The following is a 19,137-nucleotide window of genomic DNA, read 5'->3' as shown; positions in this document are numbered from 1 at the left end:
CACAATGTCTGAAGGCCACCATGCAAGGAAGGACTTGCTGGCCGGCTCACCATCTGTTGTAGAGGAGGATAGCCATGGCAGTGGTTGGGGGAAGGGCAGCCAGGTCCACGTCCACGTGCTTGGTCCCAGGGGGGACTTTACTGACGCACAGCAGCTCGTTCAGCAGCATGTTCAACACGGGAACAGACAGGCTGGAGAGAAGCACAGGTCATGTCTGCAGGTCAGCTGCACGAGCCTCTCAGAACACAAACTCCCACTGTGAGTCACAATAACACACAGTTCAAGGACACAGCTGCCGGGACCTCTCAGATTCCAAGACCGTTTACTATGGACTTAAACAACACAAAAGGGAGCAGCGCACACCCATCGCCCATCACACACCCATCGCCCATCGCAAGCCTCTGACTATTGTACGCATTAGCACTCCTCTCTCATCTCTTCTCAAACTACAGACTTCAGACTACATCTAAAAACATTTAGTTTCCTTTCCTCAAACAGGGTTCTGCTATGCCGCCCAGGCTGGTCTCAAACCGGCAGCCTCCCCGTCTCAACCTCCAAGGTGTTGGCGTGACACACGTATACCACCACACGTGCAAAAAGCAAAGTCTTAACAAAACAACAGTATTAATATCACCCAGAAATAATTTACATTTCCTAGTACTCAGGAGGGAGAGGAATGAGGATCTCCGTGAGTTCGAGGACAGCCTGGTGTACACAGTGAGATCCTGCTTCAACAACACCAGCATTACCACCACTACCCCACTCCCTAAAATAAAAAGTAATTCATCATCAAATAGCCAGTTGGTTAGTTGGCTTGGGGGATGCAGCAAATAGTGCCTTACTTGTCAAGCATGCATGAGGTCACAAATTCAATTCCCAGCACCCCCCAAAAAAAACTAACGGGTATTCAATTTTCCAGTTGTCTCATATATTACCATGGACACACGTCTCTTGTAATCCATTAACGGTCAGGTTTCCCTTTGGATTAAAAATCCTGGAAATCAGACATGGTGCGACAACTTATATTCCCAGCGTCTGTATGGCAGAGGCAAGAGGCGGGGAGCCCACAGTCACCCTCCACGATACACTTGACACCAACTCGGGCTACATAAGATTACGGGTCAAACAACCAAAACTATACAAATATTATAGTTAATGCTGAAGAACACACGGCGGGAAAAAGTGTTTTGAAATACCACACTGATTAATGTATAAATCTCAGAAGCAGGGTATGGTGACAACCAGCTACAACACAGAGAGAAAATGTGAAACCAGCTTGAGCTGCACAGTGGACTTCTGCTTAGGAAAAAGTATTTAAGACCTTAGAGTTTATAACAGTGAAAAACTAGAAATGGGATAGAGAGATGGCTTGGTGATTTTATGGGCAATGTCTGTTCTTACCGGACCCAGGTTCAATTCTCAGCACCCACATGGCAGCTCACAACTGTCTACTTCTAGGCCCAGAGGATCTGAAGCCCTCTCCTATCTACATGCCATCAAAACACCCATATACACAAAATAATTAATTAAAAGATAAATAAAAAGGCTGGGCAGTGGTGGCACATACCTTTAGTCCCACCTTTATATACATATATATGAAAAACCCTGGAAACAAACTAAATTAATGCCATGAAGGATGGTTAAGGACACTGTGGTGGTTTGTGGTGAAGTGAGAAACTGAGGCTGTTTTTGCTATGAAGCTCAGGCTGACCTTGACCACTGATCTTCCTTCTCTCTGCTTCCAAGTGCTGGGATTATGAGTATACACCACCATACCCAACTAGTTCATATCATGTTAAGTGAAGATACAAATCAAAGCATTATACTGGGTACGATAACATGATTTACAAATGTTTAGTATGCAGAGTCCTAGCAACTTGGGGAAGTAAAGGCAACATAACCATGAACTCAAGATCCTCTTCAGTTACACAGCCAGATCAGGGTCAGCTTCTGCTACACAGGATCTTACGTCCAAAAAACAAAAGGGTCCTGGACAGATGCTCAGTGGTTAGAGCACATGTTACTTCTTCAGAGGATGTGGGCAGGATTCCCACCACACACACCATCCATAACTCCAGTTCAGGGGATGTGACACCCTTTTCTGACCTCTGGAGGCACGTACATGACACACATACACGAATGTAGGCCAAACGTTCATACACATAAAATAAACAAAAAAGAAGTTCCAATAAAAATTTTCTAAACAAATAACAACAATACAAAGAGTTGACACATGGTTCTGACACAGGGCTCGGTGGCTACACATCCCTACTCTGACTTAGTCTGGCTTAGTCTGACACTGTAAACAAACCAGGACCCAAAAAAAAAAAAATACACAAAAATGTTATTTCTGTCTTTCTAAATTTTTCAAGTATTCCTTTTTTTTTAATTGAAAGGATGAAAATGAGAAACTTTCTAACCAAAGCTTTGAACCTATTTGCTTCTAAGCAAGTAAATGCTGATTTAAGTAGTAATGTAACAGTTTTGGGGAGGAGTGAATGATTCCACCACATCCGTCATTAACTTTTATTCATTGTCATCAGATACTTAGGCTAACCAAAGCATTTAAAGAGCTCAAGTCTGGGGGCTGGAGAGATGGCTCAGTGGTTAAGAGGACTTACTGTTCTTACAGAGGTCCTGAGTTCAAATCCCAGCAACCACATGGTGGCTCACAGCCATCTGTAATGAGATCTGATGCCCTCTTCGGGTGTGCATGCATGAAGACAGCTACAGTGTGTTTATATATAATAAGTAAAAAAAAATAAAAAAAGAGCTCAAGTCTGGATTTTTTCATGTTACCATATCTGAAGTAATATCAACTCATCTACAACTAGTGGTAAAGACCTTACTTAGGATGCCAGAGGCCCTGGCTGCAATTTCTAGTACCACGAGAGTTTTCTCATGGCCTTCAAGGGTGGTTTATATGCGGTTCAAACGATCGTGCAGTCTGCTACAGAGTAGGATGGTTTGATTATCCTCTTGTCCAGTCTGGTCTCTTAACTTGGGGCTCTAGTGAATCTGCTGCCTCAGACGCAAGATGTTGGAACTACACACACTTCTAGGTTTAAAAACTCCCTTAATACCTCTTTTAAATGCTTCAATATTCTGCCACTAACATGCAGAAAAGTAACTTAAGTCACTATCAGAAAAACTCTAGAGCGGGGCTGGGGATTTAGCTCAGTGGTAGAGCGCTTACCTAGGAAGCGCAAGGCCCTGGGTTCGGTCCCCAGCTCCGAAAAAAAAGAACAAAACAAAAAAAAAAAGAAAAAGAAAAAGAAAAACTCTAGAATAGAGACAGAAATAAAGACATTTAAACCCTGCTCCAAATATAACGCCATTTAAATTTTTATACCTTTTCTCCAGTATATCCAAATCCCACTTCAGATGTGCAGCAACCTTGAGAGCAAGAAGCTTCAGGCTGCGATTCCTCTTGTTGTCGGGTGGCGGCTGGACTTGGTTTTGCTCGTTCACTGAAGGTTTGGAAGCCTGCTCCAAGAACTGAACAATAAGCTGGACTGGGGCGGGATCTAGGATTTAAACGCAATTAAAGTCTTAAAGTTTTCCAGTTAGTAACAATGCAAAAAGATCCGCATATACGAAAGAACATGGGGGGGCCTGCAACATCTGGGGGTGTAGTCAGAGACACCTGCAGCTCAGTGTTTGCCAGATTGCTTAATATGCAAGAAGGTCTGGGGGTTGGGGGCATAGGTCAAAAAATAGATTCGTAACAAAGCATTTCACAGGGAAGAACTAAGCAATACAAGTTCCCAGTTCAAGATTAGACCAATGCTAACTAATTAGAGGAAAGAACTATTGTTTTGACAATTAGGAGTCTCTTATCGAGCTGTCTCTGGCTTTGTTTCCCACAAGGAAGAGGAGAGGCTAATGCCACTAACCTCACTTTTATGAAGGCTTTGTTAAGGAAGGTAACCTATGTAAAGAACTTGTCACCCTACAAGCCCTTAACAATGTGTCAGTAAGAAAGCTCTAAAAGCATTAAGATACACTTGATAAAACTGCCCCACTAATGATGCCAACTTTTCACAAAGTAGTCTCCTACTAAGGCTAAATTCGAAAGAGAACTCAGCAAGCTAAAGGTATAAGCTTACATTGTATCTTTACCAAAATGCCCGGAAAGAGGAAAAGAGCACGTTCCTTGCCCAGTAGCATTTATGCAAACACTGGTATCCCTATACAACAGCCACCTGAGGACTGCACGAGCAGTTCCTGTTTTCGGGGGTTTTATATTAATTCGGGGTCCAACAGTCAAGTACACAATCTCATGGCTGAATAAACGAGAACCTAAGGCTTCGGCTGGCTCCAGCTCCGCAGAGCCGCGATGGCTAGCTTCTCCTGTTCTCACGAAATCATCCCCCCAGGGCCGTGCGACACCGAGGACCCGGCCCCCCGCACGGCGGGTGTGAGCGCCCTACGCTGTGAGGACAGCTGCAGACCGAAAGGCCTTTGTCTGAAACTTTCCTCAGACCCTTTGCGACGACGCTCGCGGCTGGGGCACCGTCGAGCTCCGCCCGGCCGCGCCTGCCAGGCCTCAGTCAGCGGGGCACAGAGCGCAGCCCGGCCGCGGACCACGCCCGCTCGCTCACCCGGGCAGGCTTTGCGCAGATGCTTCTCTAGCAGCGACTCCTCCAGCAGGAACTCGAACCAGCAGGTCTGCGGCGGGGTGCAGGGCCGGCTGGAGGTGGCCGCCTCCCGGTCCGCCGCCTCCGCGCTCATCCTGCCCCCGCCGCCGCTGCTCCCGCCGCCTCCCGGCTCCAACCTGACCCTCGCCCGGGCCCTTAATCCAGCGAAACCGCCCGGAACGTCTAGACCGCTCGCACTGCCCAAGATGGCGCAGTAGTCTGCCGGAGCTTGTCCCCCGGATCCGCAGCTCGCCACGCTCTCGACCAATCGTTGTTCGACTTCGGAGGAAAGGGGCGGGAGCAACAGACCACTTCGCCTTCTGGCTGCCATGGAGTCACCTGGCCCTTCAGAAGCTAGATTCCCGCGGGGCTCTCCAGGTTCTCTGGGAGTTCCCAGAGAAAATGAAGCAAGTTCGATCTCTTCGTAATAAGACGAAAGAGACCAGATCTAGTTGCTTTGTCTTGAGTGCTTTACCTTTTTGAGATTCCTTCCAACCTAACTCCTCTCCCCGATTCCTAAAGCAGATTACATACAGTTAGATCCAACTTTTCTGCAATTCGCGGGACTAAGTCTCATATAAAGACCGGGTTAACTCTCCTCAGGTCTCCAGTGTAGGTTCAGTAAGCCCTACTTTACGTGTTCCGCCATTCTGTAACGTCCTTAAGTACTGTTGTCAACAAAACTAAAGAGCCAAGAGTAGTGAGGCATGGCATGTCTGTAAAACCCAGCACTTGGGAAGCAAAAGCTAAAGGATCCCCTCAAGTTAGGGACCAGATTGCTCCTCCTAGAGAGTTCCTGGGATCAGCAGGCTCGCCAGCTAATCTGGCCAAAATATATCCACAAGAAAGGTTGAAGAAAACTCCCTGACATCCTACACACACACCCCATAGAAAATTCAGATACGTGTTCCTAAAGATGATTGTTTTCATAAAGGGACCCTGAGAAACAGAAAATTTTTTCAGATTTAGTCAGATTCTTTTAGATCCCCTCTCTGTTTTGTATTGCTTTGTGTGAAACAGGGTTTCACTCTGTAGTCCAGACTGACCTGAAACTATGTAGCCTAGGCTAAATTTGAACTTGCATCAATCTCATTGAATCAACCGCCCACGTGCTGGTATTATAGATCACCAACTTCTTTATGGGCTTTGGTTTTTTTGGGTTTTGTTTTGTTTGTTTGTTTGTTTGTTGTTGTTTTGTTTTTGTGGGTACCTGTTGTTTTGTTTCTGGATTTCTTTTTAAAAGAATAAAATAAAACCATGTATAGAATATGTAAAACTATTCTGTAAATATTCTGGAGGTGGATCTTAGATCCTTTAGGAATAGCTGGGAAAGCATGCCTTTGGTCTCAGCTTTGTTGCGGCTTTTCTAAACCAGCAATAGATTCAAAGCTATTGTAAAGTCCTGTCAGTGCTTTAAACTCCTTTGTAGTACTTGTTAAAAAAAAAAAAAAATCTAGCTGAATGGAGAACTGAATGAGACCTCAGCAACGTGAAAAACTAAAGCCAGTCAGTGTTCACTGATCGCCACGTTAAGCCAGAGCTGAGTTTCTGAGTCATTCTGTCTTTAAATGGCAACTCCCACCCTCGGCCTCTAAAGCGTAAAGCCTTCTACTGTGGTGAAGAATTAAAAAATTAATAATAAGCCGCCTAACTACCCCAAAAGAAGAAGTGGGGTCTGTAAGAGCTTGAACTTTTCACCCTCCCCTGCTGTACAATGGTTCCCGGAACATTCTTGCATGAAAAGTTTTCTGGAACAGCCACAATGACCCATAGCCTCCGGCCACAATGCTCTAATGACCCTGTAGAATGTCACAAAGCCCTAGGTGTGTTGCCTGGTGTTAACTGTATGGGCTGTTTATGGTCTTGAAATTCCCCTCCTCCCTCCCTCTTGCCCCCTAAATTGTGGTTTTTCCTTTATAAGCTCAGAAAATTCAGGTGTGGTGAACTCCTCTACCCCTGTGTGGTGTGAGTCTCGACCCCAACATGCTGGCCTGAGCTCTCATATCATCTTGCTTACAATAAAACTTCCTCATGTGATTGCAGCAGGTCGGTCTCTGTGTCCTACTGGGTGCAGCGTCTCTCCCGAGACTTGAGTGGGGGCTCCATTTGGGGTCCAACATTTTGGGGGGCTCGTCCGGGATCAAGCCCCGACCACCCAGGGGTCAAAGACCCACTTGGAGTAAGATTCTCTGTTTTGTCTCAGCGCTGTGTCTGTGTTCTGTCTGGAAATCTGGTCTGATCATGAGATTTCGGTTTTTTGGACGCTCAGGAGACCGCACTCCTGGAAGAGGCCGGGTGGATGAGATAGGCGTGTCCAGGTGTCCACCGTCCGTTTAAGCCCTGGAGGCGTCCCAGGAGGAGGCCCAGGGAGGGACCAGGGACGCCCTGGTGGACCCCTTCTGGTAGGTCCAGAGAGACTTTACTCCTTGACGACGATTTGTTAGGCAAGGTCTGGGACCTGCCGATCAGTTTCGAATGCTTCTGGTCGACCACTGAGGTGGCGTCGGTTTGTTTTCTGTTGTCTTTTTGTTTGTGTTCGTGTGTTGGTGTGTGTTGTCGAAGGCTCGACATGGGACAAAAATGACTCCTTTTTTGACTTTGACTTTGGATCCTGGACTGAAGTAAGGACTAGGGCTCACAATTTTTTCAGTAGATGTTAAAGGGACCCTGGCAGACTTTTTGTTCATCTGAATGGCCGACCTTTAGGTGGGATGGCCACCAGAGGGAGCCTTTAACCTGTCTCTCATTTTTAGCTGTCAAGCGCGTTATCTTTCAGGAAATAGGAGGACATCCCACCAGATCCCCTATATCACCGTCTGGCAGGACCTGGTCCAGAATCCCCCCACCTTGGGTTCGCCCTGGACCCGTGGGGTCCAGGAGTGACAGTGGCAGTTCAAGTGCAGCTAAACCTAAACAGACCCAACCCGTGGCCCTTGGCACCCCGAAGATCTACCCCTGAGATCGAGGGACCCTTCATGACAGAGCCACAGCCTCCCCCTTATCCTCTGTCACGGCCATCACACCCCGGACCCAGCACCCACCAGAGGGAGCCAGGGTGGAGGGGCTGTGGCGAAGGACGCTGAGGAGGCCGCAGCCCAGAGGGAGATTTCACGGTTGCCTTGCCCCTCCGCGCCTATGGCCCACCACCGGGCCCCGATGAGCTCGTCCCTTTGCAGTATTGGCCTCTCTCCTCAGCTGACCTATATAATTGGAAAAATAATCACCCTTCCTTTTCAGAAAATCCTGCAGGCCTGACCAGGCTTCTTGAATCCATTATGTTTTCTCACCATCCCATTTGAGATGCTTGTTAGTAGCTGTTACAGGTCTTCTTTACCACTGAGGAAAGACGGAATCCTACTAGAGGCCAGAAAAATGTTCCAGACACGGATAGAAGGCCCTCACTTCTGCCTGCTCTCTTCAGACGCCTGAAGGTAGGGAGTGCTCCAGGTCTGCCGCCAGGCTCAAGGGTGGGTCTCTGAGGGGCTGGAAAGTGCCCCCCACCAATCTGGCCAAGATAAAGGAAAGGATACAGAAACTTGAAGGTTAAGTTAATTGCTGAGAGTTAGTGTAAGTTACAGAGAAAGGTTAAAAGAGAAAGAAGGTAAAAAGAGCAGAAAGCTAGGGAAGAAAGGAGACAAAAGAAGAGGAAGTTAGAGAGCTAAAGAGAGATAAAACGGCCGGAAACATATACTGGCCACAGTAGTTAGGGGAACCCTAGGAAGATAGTACCTGGCAACAGAAGAGAATTCCTGGCTAAAGATCAGTGTGCCTAATGCAAAGAAAAGGACACTGGGTCAGGGACTGTCAAGAAAGAACAAGAGGGCCACTGGAGCTTCTTGGTCCTAAATTGCTGGCTATGTACAGAGATAGAAGGGAAGTGGATACAGGGACCCAATGCTCTGTGCTCCTATGCCCCCCTCCAGTGGGCCAATATCCAAAGACCTTGAGTGCAAGGGGCTACTGGCAGCGAACAATACTTTATGGACTGCCCGAAGAACAGTGGACCTTGGCGTGGGCAGGTAACCCACTAGTTCATAGTCATCCCTGACTGCCCCTATCCCTTACTCATGAGAAAATTACTCCCCAAAATGACATGTGGGGCTGAAATGGCTGGGTGAGGCCATGTATGCATATCTACAGACTGTGTATGTGGAGCTTAAGACCTGTCTCAGTGCACCAGTTACCTGATGCTGGGAGATGAATGGCTTAAGCTGTTCTGGTTGGAACATATCACTCCTGCCAGCCGGGCATAACAATTATCACCCAATCCAGGACTTAAACTGTGATAGAGTGGCTGATGTTTGCCTTTGAATAGAGTGTCCCCAAAGATGGGACCACTGGTCCTGGGGCTACCATGGACTAAGATTCTCCACCGGGTGGGGACAATCTGGTCACCTTGCTGCCAGTCCGGACCTGGAACCACCACATGCAGTGTCAAGCACTGGCAGAAGCCCATGGGTGGAGGAAAGACCTCTGACTGGCTGATTGACCCTTCTGAAAAGCCGAGGACCTTGTCTGGCGGAAACAGTTCTCTTCATGAATGAAGGGTCAGAATAAGTGGGTGCTGCCATGTTGGACAAAATGATGTCATCTGGGATGGCTGAACTAACTTCTACACCCCAGCACATCAGCACTGCAGATGCCTTTGCCATCTCTTGGATGCCCTGGTGAAAAACAACTGTGAGTACTATTCATTGCCCAGGAAAACAGGAGGGAAGAGATTCAGTGACATGGGGCAGTAACAAAGCAGATAAAGTGGCTCGGGAATGGCTATGCAGGAGCCTATCCTGGTTACAGGCCTGCAAGAGACAGCCACTGGGAACTGGGATTGGACTAAGGGATGGCCTCACTTAGAATGTAAAACAGAAGAAAAGGCTCAAATTGCTTAAACGGAAAAAAAAGACAATGACACACTTGAGGGGAAAGCTATACTCCACAGAGAACAAAGAAAAAGACTCACTTTGCCAAATACAGAAATGGATTCATTTAGGAGATAAAAAGTTTGTCCAAGTAGTTAAGTGTATGTAATAGAATTTAAGATTTTAGCCAGAGAGACAGTAAAAAAAAATATAAGGTATGTCAGTAGTGAATGCTTAGCAAGCAAACAGGGCAAAGAGACCTAGAGGTTTAGTGAAAAATTGAACTTCACTGAGATAAAACCAGAAAAATATGATCAAGTGTTTCTAATTAGCATGTAGATACCTTTCAGGAACAGATAGAAGCTTTCCTCACCAAACGAGAGGCCTCCTGCAATCATCAAGAAGATACTGGAAGAAATCTTCCCCGATTTGGAATGCCCAAGGTAATCTGGTCAGACAACCCCTACTTTCGTTGCCAAGGTAAGCCAGGGTGTGGCCAAGTATTTAGGGTCAATTGGAAATTACATTGTATTTACAGACCTCAAAGTTCAGGACAGGTAGAGTAAATAAAATTTTAAAAGAGACCCTGACCAAATTAAATTGACCATGGAGACTGGCACAGACTGGGTGACCTCCTTCCCTCTTTGCTCTCTTCAGAGCAAAATACCTTCAGATTCAGATTTGAGATCTTAAATGGGGCCTCAGCCCCCTGACTGTATTAGATGATGTTACTGAACCAACATGTCATAGTGCCATAGTAATAATGATTTGTGTGCCAGGCTAAAGACCTATAGGTGATACAGAAAGAAATCTGCTCACAGCTGACAGCAGCCTATGCCCGGAGACCCCAGAGACATCCCATCAGTTCCAGGTCGGAGATTGCAGCTACACTGAGCCCAGACACTCGAGCCTCGCTGGAAAGGACTGGTGCTGCTGACCACCCTGACAGCGTCAATTCTCAGCCCTCACCAGCCGTGTACTAGCTGTTAGGGCTGAGAGCTGGGACCTAGAGGGAAATTCAGTCATGTTTGTCCTGGGTTCTATCAAGATAGGTGTGGGATAGGCTTGATTTCCATTACAAATGATGTAATGCTACATACGTTAGTACTCCTAACACTTCTTGGGACTGTGCCTCAGGGATCACAATCTGTATAAGTTTAGAAGTTCTAAAAGCTAGTCATGACCTTGGTGTGCAGGTTTAGATAGTGTCCAGATTGGAATCCTGATGCTAACGACTTAGTAAGACACAAAAAAAGGAGTTGAGAATTACTTAGGGCTAAGGCTATCTAGGTGCTGCAAGGGCAGCACAAGGACATCTGCTGTTACAATACAAGGCTTATAGAGAATTCAGAACTGCCATTCAGGAGTAATTAAAGACTCCATGAATAAACTTAGAAAAAGGTTAGACAAAAGGCAGACAGAGAAGCGCATCAGGGATGGTTTAAAAGTTGGTTTAATAAGTCCCCATGGTTAACCACTCTCCTCTCTACTTTAGTTGGGCCCATTATAATTCTCATGCTTCTACTTACTTTCGGGCCATGTATACTCAATAGGCTGGTGGCTTTTATAAAAGAAAGAGTGAGTGCTGTTCAGGTACTGGTCCTGCGACAACAGTACCAAGAGCTACAATGGGATGAACAGTGGCTCTAGGATTAGAGCGATAAAAAGAAAAAGTGGGGAATGAAGAATTAAAAAATTAATAATAAGCAGCCTAACTACCCCAAAAGAAGAAGTGGGGTCTGTAAGAGCTTGAACTTTTCACCCTCCCCTGCTGTACAATGGTTCCCGGAACATTCTTGCATGAACAGTTTTCTGGAACAGCCACAATGACCCATAGCCTCCGGCCACAATGCTCTAATGACCCTGTAGAATGTCACAAAGCCCTAGGTGTGTTGCCTGGTGTTAACTGTATGGGCTGTTTATGGTCTTGGAATTCCCCTCCTCCCTCCCTCTTGCTCCCCCTAAATTGTGGTTTTTTCCTTTATAAGCTCTGTGAAAATTCAGGTCGTGGTCGAACTCCTCTACTCCCTGTGTGGTGTATGAGTCTCGACCCCAGCATGCTGGCCTGAGCTCTCATATCATCTTGCTTACAATAAAACTTCCTCATGTGATTGCAGCAGGTCGGTCTCTGTGTCCTACTGGGTGCGCGTCTCTCCCGAGACTTGAGTGGGGGGCTCCATTTGGGGTCCAACAGTGGCAGACAAGATTGGCAAAGAAAATGGCTGAACAGGTACCTCCAAGTTGACGTTTTCAAGTTGCATAGAGGGAAGAATTCAGTCCTCTGGCCAGTGAGTCTGCCACAGCCAACTCAGCCCCTGGAGAAAAACTCATTGGAACCTTTCTCTCACTTCCAAGTAATAAGCTCTTATGTGTCAGCACAAATTAAAGCACGGATTATTCGGTATATAGAACGGATACAAACTCATGGTGTGCTTTCAGGATTGGATCTCAGAATCAAGTACATTAACACATCACCGGAAAATCACAGGCCCTCTTTGCCATTCCTTTCCCTGTGCTGTTAGGTCACAGTTGTCAGACGCAGAGCCACCCTGGCATGAGTCTCTAAAGTCTTATACACCTATGTTCACAAGGAGGACAGATGTAAGTATGCTAGCAAGTAACATGATTCCTTCCAGGAGGCCTGCTCAACCCTGGCATGGCTGCACACCCCTATATTCCCAGATTCACAAGGTGTAGAATGATTGATAAGTTTGAGGACAGTCTTAGCTACATAGCAAAACTCTTATCTCCTTAACAACCAACCAAAGCTCTTACATCATATATAAACAAGTCAGAGAATATAGATCTTGGCTTCTCCTCCTCTTTCTCTTCTTCATCTTCAGATTTATTTCGAGAACCTGGAGAGAAGGCTTGGGAGTTAAGAGCATTGACTGCTCTTCTAGGACACTCAGATTCAACTCCCTGCACACAGGGGTCTCATGAACGTCTATAACTTCAGATCCAGGGGATCTGACACCCTCTTCTTGCATCCTCAGACATCAGGCAGACAAGTGTGGCATAGGCATACTTGCAGGCAAAACACTTATAATACATAAAATAAAAATAATTGAAAGACTTTAGTGTCAGAAGAGTATGTTGTCAAATCCCCTGAGAATTGAGCTCTAGACTCCTACAAAAGCAGGAAGCACTTTTTTTTGAGAGAGAGACAGACAGACAGACAGACTACGTTGCTTTGGCTGCTCTGGAACTCCCTATATAGACCAGGCTGGCCTCTAACTCACATGTCCACCTGCCTCTGCCTCCTGAACACCATGGTTAACACTCTGAACCATCACACTTGGCTACTAGCACTTTTTACCTGTGAGCTTCTCACAAGCCCCTAAGAATGAAGCTCTTAAATGTGGTTCACAAAGTGCTATTGGACAACTTTCCTTAGTGGTTAGTTTTGTCAACTTTATATAAGATAAGAGTCATTTGGGATTTATTCGAGAAAATGCCCCTATAAGGTTTCTGAGAAGTCTGTACTGAATTGTCTTCATTCATTATGGATGTGGGTGGGACCACCACCCCTCGTCCTAGATGGTGTAAGAAAGCAAACTGAGCAGGCCATAGGGAATAACTCAGTAAACAGCACTTCTTCATGGCCTTTGCGTCAGCTCCTTCTGGTATGTTCCTGCCCTGTTTGAGTTCCTGCTCTGATTTCCCACAGAGCTGTGGAATTGTAAACTGAAATAAACTTTCCTCTGAAACTTGTTGGTCACGTCTTATCACAGCAATAGAAACCCTAAGACAGCTGCAGAGTAGGTTCCTCAATGGCCTCTGTGGTGGTGTGAATGAGAATGGCCTCTAGAATATAGGCTCATATATTTGATTGCTTAGTCCTCGGTTGGTGGAACTGTTCAGGAAGGATTAGGAGGTGTGGTCTTGTAGGTGTGTGACTTAGGGTGAGCTTTCAAAAGTCCATGCCATTTCCAGTTAGTTCTCTCTCCCTGCCTCATACTTCTGGATCAGAGGTAAATTTTCAGCCAGTGCTCCTGCTGACCCGCTGCTGTGCTCCCTGCTATGATGGTCGTGAACTCTAATTTTCTGAAACTGTGATTCCCCAATTAAATGTTTTCTTTCATAAGTTACCTTGGTCAAGTTATTTTGTCATGGCAATAGAACAGTTAGACAAGCATCAAGATAAGCATTGTCAATGAGACTATCAGTTCAGAAATGTTTTTCCACCACGGCCTGACTTGTCCTGATACCCAAGTGAATATTCAGTGGGTCACATCTAGTTGAGCAGATATATAGACACGTTTGATGCTGGTGAAATTGAACATGCTATATGAGCTGGAAAATGGTCATGAACAGTCGATCACTTATCAATCGACAAGGGGTTTAGGAGACAACCCCCCCCCACTGGTTCTCGAATATAGATAATTTAAAGAATTCTGCTTTAGAATTTATATGAAAGAAATTTTCTGCCTTATTTACTAATACTGAATTTTCCAGAAAAACAACAAAATCCACAAATGCTCTCTGTGGGAAAGGTGACAGCGTTGTTGTGGCACGTGTGAGAAACGCACAGTTCCTTCGTGTGCCTCTCTGGAGCTGTGTCAGCTGTTCAGAAGGCAAAGGCTGGTGTGCAGAGGTGGGTTGAAGGCTGCCCTGAAATCGGCCTTTTCCACATTGCACACAGTGACAAGAACCATCCCGAGGTGTGATGAGGCTGGAGAGTGGCAACTGTACCATTTGTCCACAGTCATGACAACCCCTTCGTTGTTGTTTTTCAAGACAGGATCTGACTAGTAGCTCTGGTAGTCCTGGAACTGACTATGGACAGAGGTCCTCCTGTCATAGCAAATTCTTACTGCCTAGGGTCAGGTCTTCTGGGTTACTTAGCGGTGCTAGCCTAGCAGTATGAGGCTCTACGTTAGGTTCTTAGTACTCAGGATTAACTAATTAACTAAAAGGCCTTCGCTTCAGGCATCAATATACACAGCCTATATCATTGAAAATGCACTATGTAGATGAAGAGTCACCAGACTCAGGGGAAACTAGAAGCCAGGGTGCTGATATGGCAGATCTAGCAAACACCAACTAACCAAGAGCTACCTCCCCTTTGCAAAGAAACATGAGGCAGGAGGGACTCAGCTCTTAGCTCTAACTCGGAACATTTACCCTGCTAGGAGTAGAAACAGCTCACTGCTCAGGCCCTGTCAAACTCTAGCCATTCCGAAGTTGCTGACTGCCAAAAGCTTTTGGGAGAGCCAAGGAATTGCCGGACCCAAAAGCAGGTAGCTCGTTGGCTGGGAAGTTGTCTGATTTTTTTGTCACAAGCCTCCATCAAACTAAAGAGCTCCAAGACCAAGCCTAGCTGTGTTGGACACTGGACTTAGGAGGCAGAGCTGAGGCTGTAGCTTAGTGGTAAATCACTTGCTTAGCATGTACAAAGCCCTGGGTTTGAATCTCTGTATTTCCCTCAGCATCCCACAAAATACAAGGGCGGGGGAAGAACCCAAGTTTGACTCCCAGCACCCACATGGTGGTTCACAGACATCTGTAACACCAATTCTAGAGAATATTATGCCACCACTGTACACATGTGGTACAAAGACATTCATGCAAGCAAACACTCCTCACACAAACTTTTTAAATAAAAATTTAAGAGGAAATTTTTTTAACAAAATCTCAACTGTTTGATTTTACAAATGAAGACTCGGGAGCCAGATGCTGGGTGAAAGCCGGCTATCTCAGAGGGGCAGAGAAAGCACCCAGACAAGCTCCTTCTTAGTCAGTGTCCCAGATACCTTACCTATCATGCCATCTCAGAAACTAAATGTCCTTCCCTTCTACTTCCTGTGTGTCTCTTTATATGTCCTCCTGACTCCTCTTTACTGTTTTTTTTTTAATAATTTTATGTTCATTTCCTGTCAACTGGTTGCTTGCTCCACCCTCTTGACCTATGGTTGACTTTAAGGCAGGTGGATCTTTCCGTTCAAGGCAGACTGGTCTACAGAGAAAATTCCAGGACAGCCAAGGCTGCACAGAAAAACCCTGTCTTGAGAAAGAAAAGAAAAGAAAGAAAAAAGAAAGAGAAAGAAAAAGAAAAACAGAAAAAGAAAAAGGAAGGAACAACTTTGAGGCTGGAGAGATGGCTCAGACTCTGGTCGTTTCCCAGCAACCACATGGCAGCTCACGACTGTCTCTAACTCCAGTTCCAGGGGACCAGGCCCTCTCACATAACACACTTTCAGGCAAAACAATGCACATAAAAAATAAAAGCGGGCCATAAAAAAACCCAAAAACCAGACAGCTTTCCTAAGAAAAGGTAACAGACTGAAGATTTATTTAATGTCCACTATGAGCCTGAAATTATTAAGTCTCTGGAGCAGGGTTTCTCAGCCTGAGGGGTTGAGATTTCTTTCATAAGGGTGGCCTACGATCATCAGAAAACACAGGTATTTACATTATGATTCACAAATACCAAAGTTACAGTTATAAAGTAGCAACAAAAATAATTTTATGGTTGTGGGTCATCACAAGAGGAGGAACTGTGCTCAAGGGTGAGCGGCATTATGAGGGTGAGAACCGCCGCCCTGAGCAGAAGCTGTAGGAGACACAGGCAGAACATTTCACAGGAAAAGGAACCCTGCCTGCTACGATGTGGAAGAACCTTGCCATGCTAGGTCAGGTGAAGGCAGCCCGACATCCAACACCAGCAGCTGGGGATTCCATTACACACAACACCCAGGAGGAGAGATCTGTACGGATCACTGCAGCTGCCTAAGGCTGAGGAGGGTGTCAGTGGACAGCCAAAAGGAATGGAGTGTGTTTGTGGTGGGCAATGAGCAAGTCTTGAGGCTGGCTGTGGTGAAAGCTGCACGACTGAATTCTACTGAGAACCCACTGGATTATATGCTCGAGAGAGAGCGCTGCACTATTACTTATAGCTCAATACACAACAAGAAAGTTCACGTTAAAGGCAGCTTCAAATTCCGAGAAGTTTTATTACCAACACAAAACAAGGGGGTAAATGAGCATCAAAGAACATCATTACTGATAAAGAATACTAACGTTACAAAAGCTGGAATCAGACCGTTTACACTGATGAGCAGGGGCTTCTCCGTTCCTGTAGTAATGACTTACACTGGCAGAGGGTAAGCTCTATACGGGAGGTAACATTTCACCTAAACACACAGCATCAGTCTGACTCAGAGGCCAGCCTACAAAGGGCCGCTCTGCTCGTCTTGATGAGTAGCTGCAGAAGGCTATTGGTTTGCAACAGGAAAAGGAGATTTACGTGATACCTTGTTATGCCACCGTTACACAAAATATAGATATTATAAAATATAATGGTCATCAGTAAAGGCTGTAGGATTGCACAGAGTGTTCCCTATGTCAAGGTCACAGAACAAGACAAAGAGTCCTTTACACTAAATTCAACACATTTGATTCCAAAATTATTTCCATTACAGAAACATGCATTATTTAGAAAGTTCACTAGACGGAAAATAAGCTGTCATACATATTTCTTTGCAACACTGCATCTAATTTGCTTTAAAGCATTAACTCTATAATACATGAGAAAACCTCAGGAATTTGGATAAGAATTTGTTTGATTTTCCTTGTATTTTGCCAGATTTCTCATACATACTGAGTACAATAGAGACTATGTATTTAACTTCTGGATCTTTATTTGGGATGGGGACTCATGAAGCCCAGGCTGGCCTCAAACTTTGAACACTTGGCCCTCCCATCTCTACCTCTCAAGTGCTAGGATCATAGCTGTGCATCACCACACAGGGCAAAACTAGATATATTAAAAGAAAGGATACATTAAAACATAAATAGAAAGTAGTTATTAGCTTTAAAAAGTTCTTAAATATATAGAAGTAGTAGCATATGTCCTGTAAATATTCATGCATTAAAAATAAATTTACTGAAAGATCAAATTACATAGAACTGTTAAAAATCCCAACTGAAAAAAAAGTACAATTTTCATACAAAAAGAGACATCAAAATGTGTTACTAACTTGAAAATAAGAAGCCCCAAGAAAGATTTCTCAAAACTAATAAGAGAGTTATACAAGAAATAATCTAGTTCAGGCATGGTTTTCAGCCACAAATTGTTAACACAGTTTAACACCCATTTCTTCCTTCTTTGTTGACTCAATCTGTAGAGTGTGGAAAAGTGTCAGGACACTGAGGTTATTGGCAACTTGGGTTAATATCCTAGAAGGAAAAGCCACTGTATGTGTGTCTGTTTCTCTGTCTGTGTGTGTGTCTGTCTCTCTGTGTGTTTGTCTCTGTGCGTGGGTATATCTGTCTCTCTCCTCTGTGTGTGTGTGTGAAGTCAGTGCTACAGTGCAGTACACACTACTTAGATTGGAAAACTAAATTCCTAATAAAATGCAGAACATCAAGATACAGATATTAAAGTGACTTTAAAAAAATTACTAAGCTCACAGAGTCCATATTACATCCCTTATAAAGTAGGTTTCTCTTATTGGACTATTTGGCATTCTAGGGGCTAAATAAATTAATTTAGAAGACTGGAAGTTCTTGACAAAGATTTGCTTATTACTGAATTGAAGTTTATAAGAAAATGGTGTGGGGACAGCTCATTTTTCTGTTGTACTGGGGATCAAACCCAGGAACTCTTGTACAGTGGAAAGTGCTCCAGAACACTGGTACACAAGCAAGGGAGGAAAGACACCTACACCCTCACCCTACGTACCGGACTTTATCAATGTGCAAAAGTTAACAATATTTGCTTATGGAAAAGAAAATAGGTAATATGATATAAAATATAAGACGAATTTAGAAATAAAGACGTTAAGGCACTTATTTCAATGGTTTGTTAGAGTAAGAGCAAGTATGTTTCTCTGAGGAATTCCTTCCCATCCAAATCCTGTCAACTCTGCTTCTTCAGTGCAGTTTTGCTGGTGAACCTAACAGCTGCTGGGTTACTAGTTATAGTAAGTTAATCAGAATGGCAAGCGGTGGAGTATTTCACTTGCTACTCCACAAATCACTGAAGAAAATAATTATATGTTTTCAACACAAAGTTTCTAGTGTTGTTGTCTTAGTGACAGTTCAGATGGGAGTGAATCAACTTATCTGCGATACCTAATATTTTCATTTCATTCTTTTCTTTTCTTCATCTGTCTCCCCCCACATACCCACCATGGTGCTAGGAGTTGAACCCAGGGACTCGTGTGTGCTAGCCCAGCCCTATGCCACTGATAACACATTCTCAGCCAATGTTGGCATTTCTGTAATAAAGCTTACTCCTTGTCTCAGTTGGTGCTGAATGAGAAGTTAATTATAAACCTCTATATTTTTTTTGGTAGCTTTGGCTGTCCTGGAATACACTGTGTAAACCAGACTGTGTTCCAACACAGAGAACCGCCTGCCTCTGCCTCCTCCTGAATGCTGGGATTAAAAGAGTTCACCACCATGCCTGGTACTAATTATGAACTTTTAATTAAAAAAAAAAAATAGGTTGACAGAAGCAAAAGCAGCTTACTGATACAGTAAACAAAACAAAAACTAAAACTAACTTAGCACATGCTGTCATGTCAATAAGAATTCAATTCATTTTACAAGGGAACTGCAAAAAAAATCATTATAAGAGAAACACGGTTGTCCCCCCTCCTTTACAACACGTAAAGCTGTTTCTGCATGCC

The 19,137-nt window shown here is 44.8% G+C and overlaps 1 protein-coding gene across 1 annotated transcript in view; it reads right to left on the bottom strand.

The window, feature by feature from the left end:
* Ints8 (integrator complex subunit 8) overlaps positions 1–4,873 on the bottom strand; it is a 46,565-nt gene extending 41,692 nt beyond the window's left edge. Inside the window, exons 1-3 of the mRNA XM_032905941.1 lie at positions 4,605–4,873; positions 3,353–3,527; positions 51–191 (exon numbers count right to left, since the gene is read on the bottom strand). Coding sequence (XP_032761832.1) covers positions 51–191; positions 3,353–3,527; positions 4,605–4,734 — 446 coding nt within the window. The 5' untranslated portion in view covers positions 4,735–4,873. The remainder of the gene's footprint in view (positions 1–50; positions 192–3,352; positions 3,528–4,604) is intronic.
* Between the last annotated feature and the right edge of the window lie 14,264 nt (positions 4,874–19,137).

This window comes from Rattus rattus, chromosome 1, assembly GCF_011064425.1.
Source record: "Rattus rattus isolate New Zealand chromosome 1, Rrattus_CSIRO_v1, whole genome shotgun sequence".
In the NCBI taxonomy this organism is placed as follows: Eukaryota; Metazoa; Chordata; class Mammalia; order Rodentia; family Muridae; genus Rattus; species Rattus rattus.
The sequence above is the reverse complement of the archived record's forward strand: the minus strand, read 5'-3'. Positions and strand labels throughout refer to the sequence as shown.